This window comes from Dromiciops gliroides, chromosome 5 (genome assembly GCF_019393635.1).
Source record: "Dromiciops gliroides isolate mDroGli1 chromosome 5, mDroGli1.pri, whole genome shotgun sequence".
NCBI lineage: Eukaryota > Metazoa > Chordata > Mammalia > Microbiotheria > Microbiotheriidae > Dromiciops > Dromiciops gliroides.
The window spans coordinates 92,394,456-92,409,516 of NC_057865.1; the positions used below are offsets into that span (position 1 = coordinate 92,394,456).

General features: G+C 43.5%; 1 protein-coding gene across 3 annotated transcripts in view; it reads left to right on the forward strand.

Annotated features, from left to right (window-relative positions):
* The first annotated feature begins 641 nt into the window (after positions 1 to 641).
* The window catches only part of WDR86 (WD repeat domain 86), a 51,687-nt gene continuing 37,267 nt past the window's right edge, over positions 642 to 15,061 (forward strand). Inside the window, exons 1-4 of one of the 3 annotated variants that reach the window (XM_043965802.1) lie at positions 642 to 792; positions 1,086 to 1,206; positions 1,800 to 2,088; positions 11,262 to 11,403. In XM_043965802.1, the coding sequence (XP_043821737.1) occupies positions 1,926 to 2,088; positions 11,262 to 11,403 (305 nt within the window). In that variant the 5' untranslated portion in view covers positions 642 to 792; positions 1,086 to 1,206; positions 1,800 to 1,925. Of the gene's footprint in view, positions 793 to 1,069; positions 1,207 to 1,653; positions 1,676 to 1,799; positions 2,089 to 11,261; positions 11,404 to 15,061 lie in introns of those variants that run through there. The other 2 variants (XM_043965803.1, XM_043965804.1) reach the window with 2 other exon arrangements.

Sequence of the window (15,061 nt, forward strand, 5' to 3'; positions counted from 1 at the left end):
CCTCCCTGGAAAGCAGAAACTTAACAGCCAGTCCGTGCTGGGGGCGGAAAGGACCATGGAGTCCAGTGGTTCTTAAAGTGTGGTCCAGGGACCCCTGGATTAATTTCGAATTCAGGAAATACAGAAAAATAGAACCCACAAAAACTCGAGGGGGGGGCTCAAAAATTTTAAAGACTGTAAGGGGTTCTCAGACCAAAAAGTTTGAGAACAGCGGATCTAAGTCCAAACTCCTAGTGTTGGAGACGAGACTCAGAAATATACAGCGATTTGCCCAAGGTCATGCAGCCACTAGCAGCTCGCTACCTCCACCCCAATCTTCCAAAGGTGAAGGGTACATACAGTATGTAGATCCAAGCTCTGAGAAAACTACCGAGGGTGGGGGGCTGTACCTCACCATTCGGTACAGTATTGGGGGAGGGAGGAAGAAGAGAGAATGGACTTCGCTCTGGGAAGCAAACTTCGGACTAAGGATAACCTTTCCTCTCCTGTTCCCCACCTCCCCCGTAAAAGCTGGATGTAGCACAGTTAAGTGGGTGTGTGTGAGCGTGTGAGTTGCCTAATCCGAAGCTGCCCGTCCCCCTCCCCCGGCTCCCCGGGGCAGGAGGGGGTGTGGCTAGGTTTCAGCCTGTTTAGCTGCCCTTCCAGGGGTGAATTTCTCCCCCTCCCCGGGGACGGAAGGACCGACCCCCGTCCCCCTTTTCTCCTTCTGTCTTCCTCTCCCCTCCCAGCCTTTGGGAAAGGTGAAGGGGTGGGGGCACTGCCTGGAGCCCGGGCTGGAGTGGCCTGGAAAGGGTCAGAGCGGGTCGGGGAAAGTTTCCACGTGGAGCCTTCCTCGGGGGAGGGGAGCGGGCGGAGAAGGAAGGAGAGAGCGTAGAAAGGAGCTAGGACGGAGGGGGCGATTGGGGGTCCGGCGCCGAGGGAGGGGAAGGCACGAGGAGGGAGTACGGAGGAGTTGGGTCCCCTAGGGAGGGAGGAAGCTGGGAAGTAAGGGATAGGGGTGGGGAAGCAGCCCCGGAAAAGTGGGAGGGGAAAGGTTGAGGGGTGGTCTCCTAGGAGGAGCCAGCCTGCACTTTATTGTTCTATAGCCCTCCAGGACCGGGAGTTGTGAGTTGAACGAGGAGTAGAGGGGCTTAGGGTCGTGTAAGAGAAAAGACCCCCGTCCCTCCCATGGGCTCTAGGCAGGTCTTTGAGCTGCTGCACCTTGGGGTGAGGCTGAAAGCTTTCTCTTTGGTTTTGGTTTTAAGTATACCATGGGGTGGACGGTATGGCAGGAGGGCGTGGGGAGAGGTGGAGAATTTGGGTCAATCACCTTTCACCTAACGTTTTACGTCTCGGGGTGGAAATCCTCTGGTGGAAGGGTTAGGACTTTGGTAGCGCTGGGTGACAGACAGTGGGTTCAGCTCAAATCGGGGACCATCCCCAACCAGGAATATGCCCTGTGGAGGGAATTCCTCCTGGGTAAAAAGGAGGGAGTAGTGTAGGGAGCTAGGGGTGGGTGGGGGAGGGGGAGGGGATTTGGTTCTTCTCTAGGCAACGAATTCCAGTTCTAAACCTAAGAACTGGGGTGAGGTGCAGAAAAGGGTGAGGAGGTGAAATCGCATTTTTCTGTATCTAGTTTTGATGGCTATATTCAATCACATGGGTTGACTTTCTCTTGAGTTGTTTTTCTGAATGAGTAAGTAGCGTATAGATAAGAGGGACTAGATTAAGGGGTCTGTTCTTGTTAGGAGCAGGGGTGCTTCTACAGGACTGAGAATAATGCATTATTTGTGCCCTCACGTACACGATACCTTTTGCAGGCTCTTGGGGTATAATTCCAAAGGCGATGTCTGGAGGGAGTTGCTGGAGGAACCTACCTTCCCTTGGCTGGGGAGTCCCTCCCTAGAGGGGACTCCCTCTTGGGACTCCTCCCTTAGTGTGGCAGAATGGGGGGCAACGGCTCCGCTTTGAGAGTCTGCACAGATCACAAAGGAGGTATCAACTGGCTCAGCCTGAGCCCCGACGGCCGGCGGCTGCTGACAGGCAGCGAGGATGGCACCGCTCGCCTCTGGAGCACAGATGACAGCCAATGTCATGGACACTTCCAAGGTAGAGAGTGCCCTCCAGCCTGTCTCCTTGCTCCTCCCCTGTCTAGGAGCCTTTTGGCCTCCCAGGAGGTGCCACATGGCCCCTTAGCCCATCTTTCCCTTCTTCCTCCAGCCTCTAGGGCTTTGCAGATAGTGTCTCTCCAAATACTAGGATAACAGTGGGACCTTCAGTTTTCCCATCCTACAAGGAGTTTTTAAAACAGGGCCACAGCTATCTGAACACACAGAAGTAGACTTGGCTATTTTGGACAGGAAATGAAACCTCCTGGGAGGTAAGGAAGGCTATATGGAATGGATATGCCTGACCAGTGTGGGAGACTTAAGTAACTGGGAGCCAAGCCCATGTAGAACATTTTTCAGCAAACTGGAATTTTTTTTTTTTTTTTTTGCGGGGCAATGGGGGTTAAGTGACTTGCCCAGGGTCACACAGCTAGTAAGTGTCAAGTGTCTGAGGCTGGATTTGAACTCAAGACTCCTGAATCCAGGGCCCATGCTTTATCCACTGCGCCACCTAGCTGCCCCCTAGCAAACTGGATTTTGATAAGCACTGAGCAAGGCTTTTGATAAGCACCAGAGTCTAGTCTTGACCCTGCCACAAACTAGCAGTGTGACACTGGGCAAGTCATTTCCAGCTTTGATATCCCATGATTCTGTGATTTTTAAGCCAAGCAAGTAAGGTCAGTTACTGAGGGTGTGTCCATGCTTTATCTGTTTTGTGGCTTTAAAAAAAAAATCTTCCATGTAGGGAGTTCCAGGTAAGGAACTCTTTCTACCAATTCATATTTATTGAACCTACTGTTCAACTTGCTGTTTTCCTACTGCCCTCTTTTGGAGAGTTGTGGCTTCAAAGGTTATCCTTAAACAATTTATATCATTTTTGTTCTGCACTCTCTTACAACTCCATATCTCCCCACCCCTAAATTTAAAGACATTATGAAGGAGGATCATTAAATTGTAGATCTAGAGTTTGAAGAGACCTCAGATGTCAGTTTGCCTAACCCCTTCATTCTGCATTTGAGAAAACTGAGGCCCCAGGACGTTAAATTGATTTGCCAAAAGCTAATAATCATTCACCAGTACCTGTTTTCACTGGATCATGTTTTCTCATTTTGTTTTGCTGAAGAAAAAAAGATATTTTCATGAATGATCAGGCAAACAGAAAATAACTTTGACTTGTCTCATATTTGCTAATATTCCTACTGACAATTGAGATTTTGCTACAAATGGAAAAAAATACAACAACACAAAAACACAAAATAACCAGTTGCTTGTCTGTAGCCAAAAGTGAACTGTGATTTACTCTAAGCTTTAGACCTCAGAAGGTCTTGACTTGAGTGGAGCCCAGTCTCTCTCCTTAAAGTTGAAATATTTTCCAGAATCTACACCAGTTTTAAGAACCCATTGTGATTTTTGCACCCATTTTTGTATCTGTATTCTCATAAAAAACAAGTGGTAACATTTTATGGGTGATTAATACCACTTTTGGCACAGCTGAGTCTCGTATTCCCATCCCCCAAAGTTTCCCTTTGGAGACTCCAATGCATTGTTCCTCACACTGGGTCCATTTTATCTCCTCCTTTTGCCCAGTCATCTTTTGTCCCTTCTTCATCACCCTCTTCCCCATTCACAACTGCTGCTGCTGCTTCCACCTGACTTCTCCAGCTTGATTCTACTTAAACCTCATTCTCAGGAAGGCATCTGCTCCTGAGTCCTTAGTGCTCTTGATTTAAGAACTGATACTACTCAACCAAAAATTTCATGTGTAAGAATGAAAAATGGCTACTCTTTCCTTCTCAAATTTTTCCTCTTGGTGGTTGGGATTTCAACGGGGAGAGAGATAATTGTAAATGCTAAATGGGGGTAAATACTAAATTTTCATGTACTGGGAGGGTGAATATGACTCAATGGTACCTGCTGGGAAGATAGTTAATCTTTTTCTTTTTTCTTTTTTTTCAAAGAACATACCTCTTTGAAATCGGGGACAATATGCACTATTACTTTTGTAGCTGCCTACTAAGGCGACAGTCAGGAATCAAAGAAAGGAAGCTACCTTAGATGGGGAACCACCAATGCTTCCTCCATCAGATCCCTACAGGATGGATATTAGGGCTGCCCCTTTCAGATTTCAGGGCACGTAGTGAGCACACAAATACTGGTTCGTTGATTTGTGATTCTCAAGACAGGAGAATTGGTAACTTCTGATATACTGTCTTCCCCTGAGCATTTGATTCAATGAAATATTTACCGCTGTACAATACTGAGGGTCAGAGAGCCTGCCCCTTTTATAGGTCACCTGTAGCAAGGAGTAGAAAGTGTTGAGACCAGCTATGGATGAAAATGTGATTCTCTGGTAGCAGAAAGTTACAGTAGGGGAGGGATCGGGAAGAATGTCCAAGGTAGTAAAGAAGTGAGAAGATTGAGTGGGGAATTACTGGCTGTCTGGATCTAGAATCAGAGAATGGGGACAGACTAGGATAATCTCCTATTGTCCTTTGTATTCCTTGGGAGAAGGTGGTTATAAAAACAAAATGGACAGGTGCCTTACCTTATTATAATCACATTACTGAGTTGTTATACTGAAATCAGATTTTTTTGGTAAATTGGATATTTCAAGTATATACAGTAGATTCTCTATGAAAAGCAGCCTATAATTCATAATCCTTCTGTAAATTAATTTCTCAAAAAACATTTTAAAGTAATATTTTCCACAATTACATGTAAAAACAATTTGTAAATATTTTTTAAAAGTTTTGTGTTCCAAATTCTATCCTTCCTTCCCTGAGATGGTAAGCAATCTGATATAGGTTATAAAATATAATCATATAAAAGATATTTCCATATTAGTCATTTAAATCAAAAAGCATTTAGTAAAAACCTATTGGGGCAGCTAGGTGGCGCAGTGGATAGAGCACCAGCCCTGGAGTCAAGAGTACCTGAGTTCAAATCCGGCCTCAGACACTTAACACTTACCAGCTGTGTGACCCTGGGCAAGTCACTTAACCCCAATTGCCTCACTTAAAAAAACACAACCTATTAAGGGGCAGCTGGATGGCACAGTGCATAGAGCACCGGCCCTGAAGTCAAGAGGACCTGAGTTCAAATCCAGCCTCAGACACTTGACACTTACTAGCTGTGTGACCCTGGGCAAGTCACTTAACCCCCATTGCCTCACTTAAAAAAAAAATACTGAATACAAAGACTCATAAGTGCATGTTGACAAAGACTCAGAATAGTGTACAGCAACTTATATAAGTAACTGTTATAATTTTCCAGGAGGTTGATATTCCAAACAAGATACCATGCAATTTGCAAAATCTTATTACTAAGCATTTTATATTTCACTTTGACCCTGTACTGTCCAAACAATTCCTTCCAGGTTTATGTCTTTTGTCTAGGCAGGTCAGGGATTAATCTCCTTTCTTTAGTGGTGGTGATCTTCTCTGATGCAGAAACTCCAAATTATAAAAAGAGTATTCACCTGTGTTTCACCTTTTGAATATCCTGACATAAATCTGTTAGGGGAAACAGAGTCAGAGGGTGGGTTACTCCCTTTTAAAGATCCCTTAGAGTCTGCAGCTCTTCTTTCTCAGAGGCCAATAAGGTTGTTTTGTTTGTTTGTTTTTATTCCAAAGTACCCAAGTCCTTCAACCACGACCAATTTCACCAGAAGTACCCTGGGCACAGGTGATCCAATGTGTATACACCAGTGCAACCCCTGCTACATAAGTAAATGCAAAATATATAGAATGTGTATACAAAGTAATTTCAAGGTCAGGGAACTAATTGGGGGGAAGGGAAGGAGAGATTAGGAAAAGATTTATATGGTGCATGAGCTTAGATTTGAAGGGAAAAAGAGGGTAAGATCTTAAAAGAATAAAGAGATCGGAAAAGTTACCTTTACCAGGAAAAAAAAAGCAACCAAGAAGATGGAAACAACTGCTAAGTTCCATTTGCTTTTCTCATCTTTATAATCTTTAAAAGAGTGGTCTGTATCATTGAGATGGATACAAACATGAGGAAGGGGCCTGTAAGCCCTCCTTGGATAAAACAAAGGATAATTTGAATCCACACAGAATCTTGAACTGTGATCCATTTCTGACCTGGGTCAAGTTGCCTCCTCTTGGGTAACTTGAAGCACTCTCACCACCTGCCATTCCTGGAGCTTGCTGTGTTAGTGTAGACACCTAATCAGCTTAGCTCACTGCAGTCCAGAACTCCTGAGTTCAAGAGATCACTGGCCTTTGCCTCCCTAGTACTTGAGATTACACCCAACTGAGCTAAATTTAGAGAGGCTTCTCAGAAGAAAGGGGTTCTTGACCTTTTCTGTGTCATGGGCTTCTTTGGCAACCTAGTGATGACAGTAGACCCCTCAAAATAATGGTGGTAAGTGCATAAAGCAAAATTATAAGATTACAAAGAAAGCCAATTCGAATACAGTTATCAAAATGTGTTGTGTTTTTTTCTTTAAAGAAGCCTTGTCTGAATTTTTCACTTGAAGGACCTATACTTCAGGCTAGACTCCAATCAGAGTTTTAAGATCCCAGCTGCCAGGCTACTCTTTCAGAAACACCCAGCTCCACGATATTTTCTGTGGCCAACACTACAGTGTAGATCCCAGGTCTCCTGGTCTGGGAGCTATTGCTGAACCATTCCACCACTCAAAAAAGAATTGTTAGAACCTGCAGTTGTTGGGGGCAGGGATGAGAACAATTCTGGGAGGACAGAGGAACAGGAAGAAAGCAACAAAGAGGAAGAAAATATGACATCCTTGGTAGGAAAACCTTTAGCCTCAGTTGTGTTTCTCCCACCACTGATTCATGGGATTTTTTTGTGTGCCTGTCGACAACATTTCTCAGGCTCCTGTTTGTGCAGAATACTGTACTAGGCATCACTGGAGGATGCAACACACATGATAGTCTTTTCAGAGCTTCCAAGCTAGTTAATTCATAAACATGTGAAAGGACTTAACACTTAAAAAGTTAAGAGCCAAATAATATTGAAGCACAATAGAATGCAGACAGGATGAAAAGATAAAGGAATATATAATGTCATAGAGGAGCTAATGAAGGCCATTTATTGAGCCTGTTATCATGATAATGTCTTACATTGGCCTACATGGTCACTTAGGATGTTTTTAACTCTCCTGTGATTTATCAAGTTGAGTTCTGAATATGATAGATGAACTGTGTTGGTCTTTTTCAGGAATGTCCATGCTCTCCTACCTGAAAATTTTCAATATTTAACAGATCGTTACTGAACACATACTACATGTGGGAGCATAACTTACAAACATGGTCCATTACCTCAAGAAACTTATAGTCCTTTGAACTGGCTGTTACTCGACCCTGGAAAGCATTCCTATTTTACCCCCCATCTCTTCAAATCCCTTGTTTCTATCAAAACTCTACTCAAGCTTCACTCTGCTCAAATATGAAGGCTTTCCTGATATTCTCCCATAAATTTATGTTGTATGTATTTTGTACATATACATGTGTATATGTACAAATATATATGTATGTGTGCATTTTATATATATGTACACACACATATATACTCATGACAGGATGTAAGCTCTTTGAAAGCAAAGATTGTTTCATTCTAGTCATTGTATCCCCATGGTCTAGCAATTAGCCATTATTCACACATAGTAGGTACCTAATAAATGCTTGCTGATTGATTGGGGATATTCAGGAGTCATAGGCTCTAACCAAAAGAGGAGCTTTGACCATTTTTGAACAATGGGGAACATCACTGGGCTAAGTAATAATAATAATAACAATATTTACATAGTGCCTACTAGGTGTTAGACACTGTGTTAAGCCCTTTAAAATTATTCTCTCATTTGTTCCTCACAACAGCCCTGAAGAGGTATTATTATCTTTCTCATCTTAGTTAATGAAACTGAGGCAAACTGAAATTTAGTGATTTGTCTGAGTTAACACAATGTACAGGGAATTATATTTATGTAAACATGTTCCTGTATGAGTTTGTGTATATGTGTTTAAAATGAAATAGTTACTTTATCATTGCACAGTTACAGGTACAGCATATTCCTCAACCTTAGAGACCCACAGCTTATCAAATCTTCTCCATCCCACCATATTATGATGACTAATTTTTCTGCCCCCCCCAAGAAAAAAATTGCTTTTGGCAAACATAATTTTCTTAAAACAGTTGCCTAAAGCAAACAAAATCTCAAAAATCTCTCTTCATACTAGAATGATATTTTCACTTGTAGTTTAAATTTAAGGAAATAACTCTCATACTGTATGAATTTGACCTCCTCCACCAACTTACTTTCCAAAGCAGCTAAGAAAACCGAGTAGGGATTGATTTGTACTTAATCAATGCTACCTTTAAGCCAACTGCTGAGCAGTGATATAATAAGTCACTGCCTTTTTTTTTTTTTTTTTTGGTGAGGCAATTGGGGCCAAGTGACTTGCCTAGGGTCACACAGCTAGTAAGTGCTTAGTGTCTGAGGCTGGATTTGAACTCAGGTCCTCCTGACTCCAGGGTCAGTGCTCTATCCGCTGTGCCACCTAGCTGCCCCAAGTTACTGCCTTTTACATACATTCTCCAAACCTTCAAAGCCGTTAATTATTCAATTTGACATTGATGGATTTGTAGGCTTCTAGAGACAAGAGACCCACCTTCTTGGCCTCTGTGCTGGTCTAGTGAAAAGAGCACTGGATGGATTAGGGCTCAGAAGATCTGACTTTGAGTCCTTGCTCTGCCAATTAACTCTAAGTGATCTTGGACAATCTAACTCACCACCACCCCTGGCCTCAGTTTCTTTTTTGGTAAAATGAAATTGGACTAGGTGATCCCTAAAAACCTCTCTCAGCTGGAAATCTCATGATCTTCCCTCCATCTGCGGTGCTGGGTGGGCAGCCACTTGTTTTCTCTTATCCCTTGTTTAATTTCCTTAATCTATTATGTTGCCATCATTCTGTTAGGACTTCAGAAGTATAGTTCAGAGGACTTAGATCCTGACGCAATCTACATGAGAACTCTGCTAAGCCCCAGCATAGTCAGAGATCCCACTGAAAAGCTTCCCCAGTGGCTTCCTAGAAGGTCTTCCTAATCACTGTGGGATTTGCTTCTTGTTGATGAAGTCCTCAAACCCATGAGTCATTGCGGGTTCAGTTTTCAGATGTGGGGTGGATGGCTTTGTCAAAGAAAAGCCTCAGGGTTCAGCTCCAGATGGTCCGACCATCCTTGAGGAGAAGTGGGTATAAGGGTGGGAAGGAAGGAGTTTCTTTTCAACCGGGAGAGTTTGCTGACCTGGGAGTGGGGAGGAGCAAAAGGAGTGAATTCAAGCACAGTTTAATAGATTTAATGGGAAGATAAAATGTGATCATACAAAACCCAAAGTCAGTCTATGAGATGTGGACTTGCTACATATTCTGCAGTTCATAGATTTCGAACTGCAAGAGATCCTTGAGGCCATCTACCCTAAGCCCCTTACATCAGAGAAGAGAAAACTGGCAACCAAAGAGATGATAATACTTGCCTGAAGTCATACAGGCTGGAGTTGAACTCGAGCCTCTGCTTCTAAATCCTATGCTCTTTGATTGCACTCGCCAGCCTTTGTACTCAGCTCACCCACCTCCCTCATTTTGTACTTGGAGAAACTGAGGCCCAGAGATGGGACTTACACAAGGTCACATAGGTAATAAGTATCAGAGATCCCCCTGCACTGCTCACTTGTGCGGCTTCATCTCCCCTGCCCCAGTTTACAGTGTCCTTTGTTCCTTCTGCCCCTTCTCTCTCCATCAGCAGTTAATGAGAAGCACCACTACAGTGTTAAAGTTGTTGCTGCCTTCTCTCTGTTGGTATTCTGGGACTGTCTGATTACTGAGCCATGGGGGGCAGGGAAAGGGAGCACGGGGACAGATTCAGTCTCAGGAAGGATTTGTTGACAGTCTCCAAGTGTTTTGCAAATGCATCGAGGCCGATGGGGAAAACAAAACAAAACAAAACGCCCTGACCTGCATTTTGCCAAACACATTTTGCCATTAACTTTCCAGCCCTGTGTGTATTTTAAGGGAAACTTAATCTGTAGGGTTTTCTCACATGTTTACTTAATTCCTGCAAACGTTGTTTTCTTAGAGGCCTGGTATCTGCTGTCCAAGGAGATTTAAGCATTTCTTTAAAAAAAAAATAAGTTTTCTTCTCTCAGAATCCAGGAAGTTGAGAGCTTCCAAGAGCGATTGAGCTCAAACCCAGGGAAAATGTGTCAGGCAGCTTGAAACTGGACCCTGGAGGTTCTGAGACCCTGTCTGGGTGATGTCAGGCATGCAGATGAAAAGACAAAAATTCAGTAAAAAACAGACATGTTTTATCCATGCGCTGCTGAACAGCTGAATGCATAGACACATTCTGATCACTGGCAGATTTTTTATTCATTACTGTATGGTGGAAAGAGATCCCGAAGAGGAATCTGGAAATTCTGGTCCTGCCCCAAACTACCCATGTAACCTTGGACAAGTCATGTCACTTATTTAGTCTTTAGCTTCCTCCTTTATAAAATGAAGTCAGCTGGATAAGATGATCTTCAAGGCCCTTTATAATTATTAAGACATTGTGAGTTAGTGATTCAGTGTTCCCCAAGTTTGTGGTCCTGTAGCCAGGGCTGTACTCTCCAGATCTATGCTGCTATCTGATTTGGATACACCTTAACCAGCTAAGGCCGTGCTTAGCAATATCACCAGTCAAGAGTGCTACCAATGTGTCCTGACAAATGTCTGTGGGTGCTTTTGACTTTGGGGAGAAGGGAAAAAGGGGAACAGGAGAGGGAAGAGGTGGGGAGAGAGTGAGTGAGTAAGAGAGAGAGAGAGAGAGAGAGAGAGAGAGAGAGAGAGAGAGAGAGAGAGAGAGAGAGAGAGAATGCAAATATGAACACTGGAGGTCGGAAGAGAGAAAAGGGCCTCTATCCTAAGAAGAGGAAGAGAGAGCCCCCATCAGTTTCTGAGGGAGGAGATCCTCTGAGGGATCCATCCTAAGCCCCTGTCTTAAACATAGTCCACTATGGATTGTTGTTTTTTTCTTAAAATGTCACTCCCTTCAGCAGCCCTACCACTATCCATCCCTTTCCCAGTGATTTCTTTTTAAGGGAAAAATGATAGTCAATGTTTCTCGTGCTTCTCACCCAATTCTCTCTTTTCTCCTCAGGACACGAAAGCTATATCACTTTCTGTCAGTTGGAAAATGAAGCTGCCTTCACCTGTAGTGCTGATCACACCATCCGAAAGTGGGACGTGGTGACTGGACAGTGTTTGGTTGTTTACCGAGGACACACATCAATTGTAAACAGGTTTGTTCGACCAATACCATCATCCCAACAATGGAACAATTGCAGGTGTCCCAAAAGGCACCTGCTCTGTGTATAACACTATGCTGGGCACTGTGGGGAACAGAAATTCAATTCACCAACCATTTATTAAGTGTCTAATATGGTCGAGATGCTGGGTCTTCGGCATTAGACAAAGGAAAACAAACAGCCCCTACCCCTAAGAAGCTTCCCTTCTTTTGTACAAAGAAATAGAAAGAAGACAAGGTCTCTGCCCTCGGGGAGTTTATAGAGAGAGCGAGGTACAGTGGAAAGAATGTTGGATTTGAAGTCTGAGGACTTCAGCTTTGCTTGTTTTGCTTATTACTTGTTTGAACTCAAAATGGTCAGTTCATCTTTCTGGGTCTCCCTTTTCCTCGTCTATAAAATGAGAGGGTGGAGTAAATGATTTCTAAATGTATTTTCCAGCTCTAAATTCCATAAGCCTTCAATCTGATTGGGGAGATAAGGCATACATATATGCAAAATTGTAATAATAATAATAATAATAATGAAGTATGGTGTGGCATAATGGAAAAATTGCCAGACTAGAAGTTATGGGACCAGATTAGATTAATAGCTCTGGTACTTGACTCACTCTCTAACCTGTGATAAGTCACAGCCACTTCTCTGAGCCTCACTTTCCCCATCTGTAAAATAAAAATGATAATATGTGAACTACCCACCTCATATAGTAGTTGTGAAGACCTTTGAAGCATCACCTGAATGTGAGACATTATTTTTAGGGCTGAAGTAATACGTATAACAGAATGATGAGAAAGACATCACCAGGCTGAGCATCAGCCAAGTCCCTGGTGCACAGTCCATGCTAAAAGCAGCTTAGAGAAGAGGAAGGTGACTGGGTGGCTGGGGAGGGCAAGGGTCTCAATTGGAGTTGGTCTTGTCCAATGGCTCATTTAGCTATTGACACGAAAGCAGACCCCTTCAGTTCCATGTGCCCCGTGACAGCTGAATTGGCTGTTCAAGTAGCAGAACCCTGCTTCTGGGTGCAGGATGGGAGAGGAACTGGAAAGCCCAGCGCTCCCACTGGTGGGAACAGAATTCCAGAGGAAATGGCTTAATTGATAACTGATGCTTAGCTGGGGGTGGGAGGGAGGTTGAAGGAGGAGGAAGAGAGAAGCGGCAGTTGTCTGTTCTAAAGATGGAACTAAGAATTTTTTTTAAAAAGCTAAACTCTTTCTCTGTTGAAAATATTCCCCTTCTTTTCTGAGCTGAATTCAGGCCTGCCAGCTGGCTCTCAAGGTGGTCCCCAAGGCCTTCACCATTCAGTTAAAGTCAATAGGTGCTAATTGGTTGCCAAGTAGCTACCTGGCCCTGTGCTAGGTGCTGTGAGGAAAGTATGAAAATTACAGAAGATTGAATTTTTCCTCCAGAATCATATAGCATAATAGCAGTGAGAGCACAGAACTTTGTTGGGAATCAGGACACTGGGATCCAAGTCGTATCTCAGACACTTCCTAGCTGTGTGATCTTTTTTTGTTTGTTTGTTTTTGTTTTTGTTTTTGCAGGGCAATGAAGGTTAAGTGACTTGCCCAGGGTCACACAGCTAGTTAAGTGTCAAGTGTCTGAGGCTGGATTTGAACTCAGGTCCTCCTGAATCCAAGGCCAGTGTTTTATCCACTGCGCCACCTAGCTGCCCCCCTAGCTGTGTGATCTTAAACAAGTCACCTAACTTCTCTTGGCCTCAGTTTCCTCATCTGTAAAAAAGGGGGTCAGACTAGATGGCCTTTGAGGTCCCTTCCAGCTCCAGAGCCATGATCCTGTTATCCTAAAGTGCTGTGATGACCAGCAAGACACTCAAACTCTTAAAGCCAGAGTATCCTTATCTGTGACATGGGTACAATACATCTTGTATCACTTTCTTCTCAGGATCATTGTAAGGAGAATGCTTTATAACCTATAAAGCTCTCTATAAGTGTGAGCTATTATTGCAAAACTTTTATGATTCAGTGTCAAATGAAAGGGGGACTGTAAGTGCTATAGGAATTCAGAGAAGGCTGGGAGAATCCCATGGCTGCCTGAAGGAGGTGGCATGTCAAATGGTTATTGAAGGTAGAATTAAAAAGGTAGGAACGAACGTAGCCTTTTTGTGCAACAGTGAACAGAGCAACTTAACTAAAGTAGAGTTTAGATTGGAAAACAGATACACATGAGAACTTCTGGGTAGCATGTACCCAATATACCTCCAAGGTCATTTAGTCCACCTGATCAGATGTAAAATCTCTACAGTAACTCTGAGAAATGGTTTTTCTATCTTTTACTTGAAGACTTCCCCCTATAAGAAGGAACGCCCTACCTGATGAGGTGGCCATGCTGCTTCTGAAGAACTCTCATTGTTGAGGCACAGACTTGACCATAGTTCCCACCTGCTGCAATCCAAATAAAAAAGTTGTAAAACAAATAGTGAAGTGCATGAACACGCTCTCAAAAGACAGGTGAGCAACAGCAGAGGATCAGATTGAGAGTTGTTCCTACCAATAATTGCTCCGGATCTTTAGCTCCTCTCCCAGCTGGTAGCCAGACACCGAGAGACATGCATGCCTGATGGAGAGGCAAGGATGAGCACCACGACTATGTATTGAGCATTTGTGACTCTGGTAGAATTTTTGCCTGCAAAGTGGGAGGTTTGAGTCTGTTTCCACCCAGTGCAATTTTGGAAGGCCAGATTGGAAGTTAGAAGACTTGGGTTGAAATCCCAGCTCTTCTACCTAACCTCTCAAAACCATTTTCTTCATCTTTAAAGATGAGGGGGTTAGACTAAATGAACTCTAAGGTCCTTTCCTGATTGAATTCTTCCCATGAGCCTGTTAGGGGCACCCCTTTGCATGTAGACGATCAAATGAGACAAAGAGTGAGCTATAAGTCAAAGATTTGGGTACAGAAACTAGACCTGTGATTTCAGTGGTAAAAGGAACTCTTAAATGAGTAACTTAGGGTCACACAGTCAGTATGTGGTCACAGGCAGAACTTGAACACAGTTCTAGAACTACATAATCAATTCTGTAGTTCTTTGGTGATTCTATATTGTATTAAGAACAGGAATTGGGGGGCAGCTAGGTGGCATAGCGGATAAAACTGGATTCAGGAGGACCTGAGTTCAAATCAGGCCTCAGACACTTGACACTAGCTGTGTGACCCTGGGCAAGTCACTTAACCCTCATTGCCCAGCAAAAAACAAAAACAGGAATTGGAAAAGGGACTTGACCCCAGGTCTTGCTGGCTTTGAAACTGGCTCACCAAATCATAAATTTAGATTAAGAAATTACTTGGCCTAGCCTTCTGCCTTAAGGCAAATAAGGTATTATTTTCCCTATTTTAGAAGTCAGGCAACTTTCTGGTCTTCTTACATTTTTCATGGCGTCTTGCTGAAATTGTCACAGGACAAGCCATCTCCCAACTCCAGACATTTTCACTAGTTTTCCCTTATGCCTAGAATGTTCTCCCTCCATCTCCTGGCTTCCCTGAAGTCAGAGCTAAAACCTCACCTCCTACAGGAAGCCTTTCCCCATCATCCCTTCATTCTCTTGCTTATTTCCAGTTTGTCCCATCTATATCTTGTTTGCCCACAGTTGTTTGCATGTCGTCTCCCCGACTCGACTGTGAACTCCTTGAGGGCAGTGAC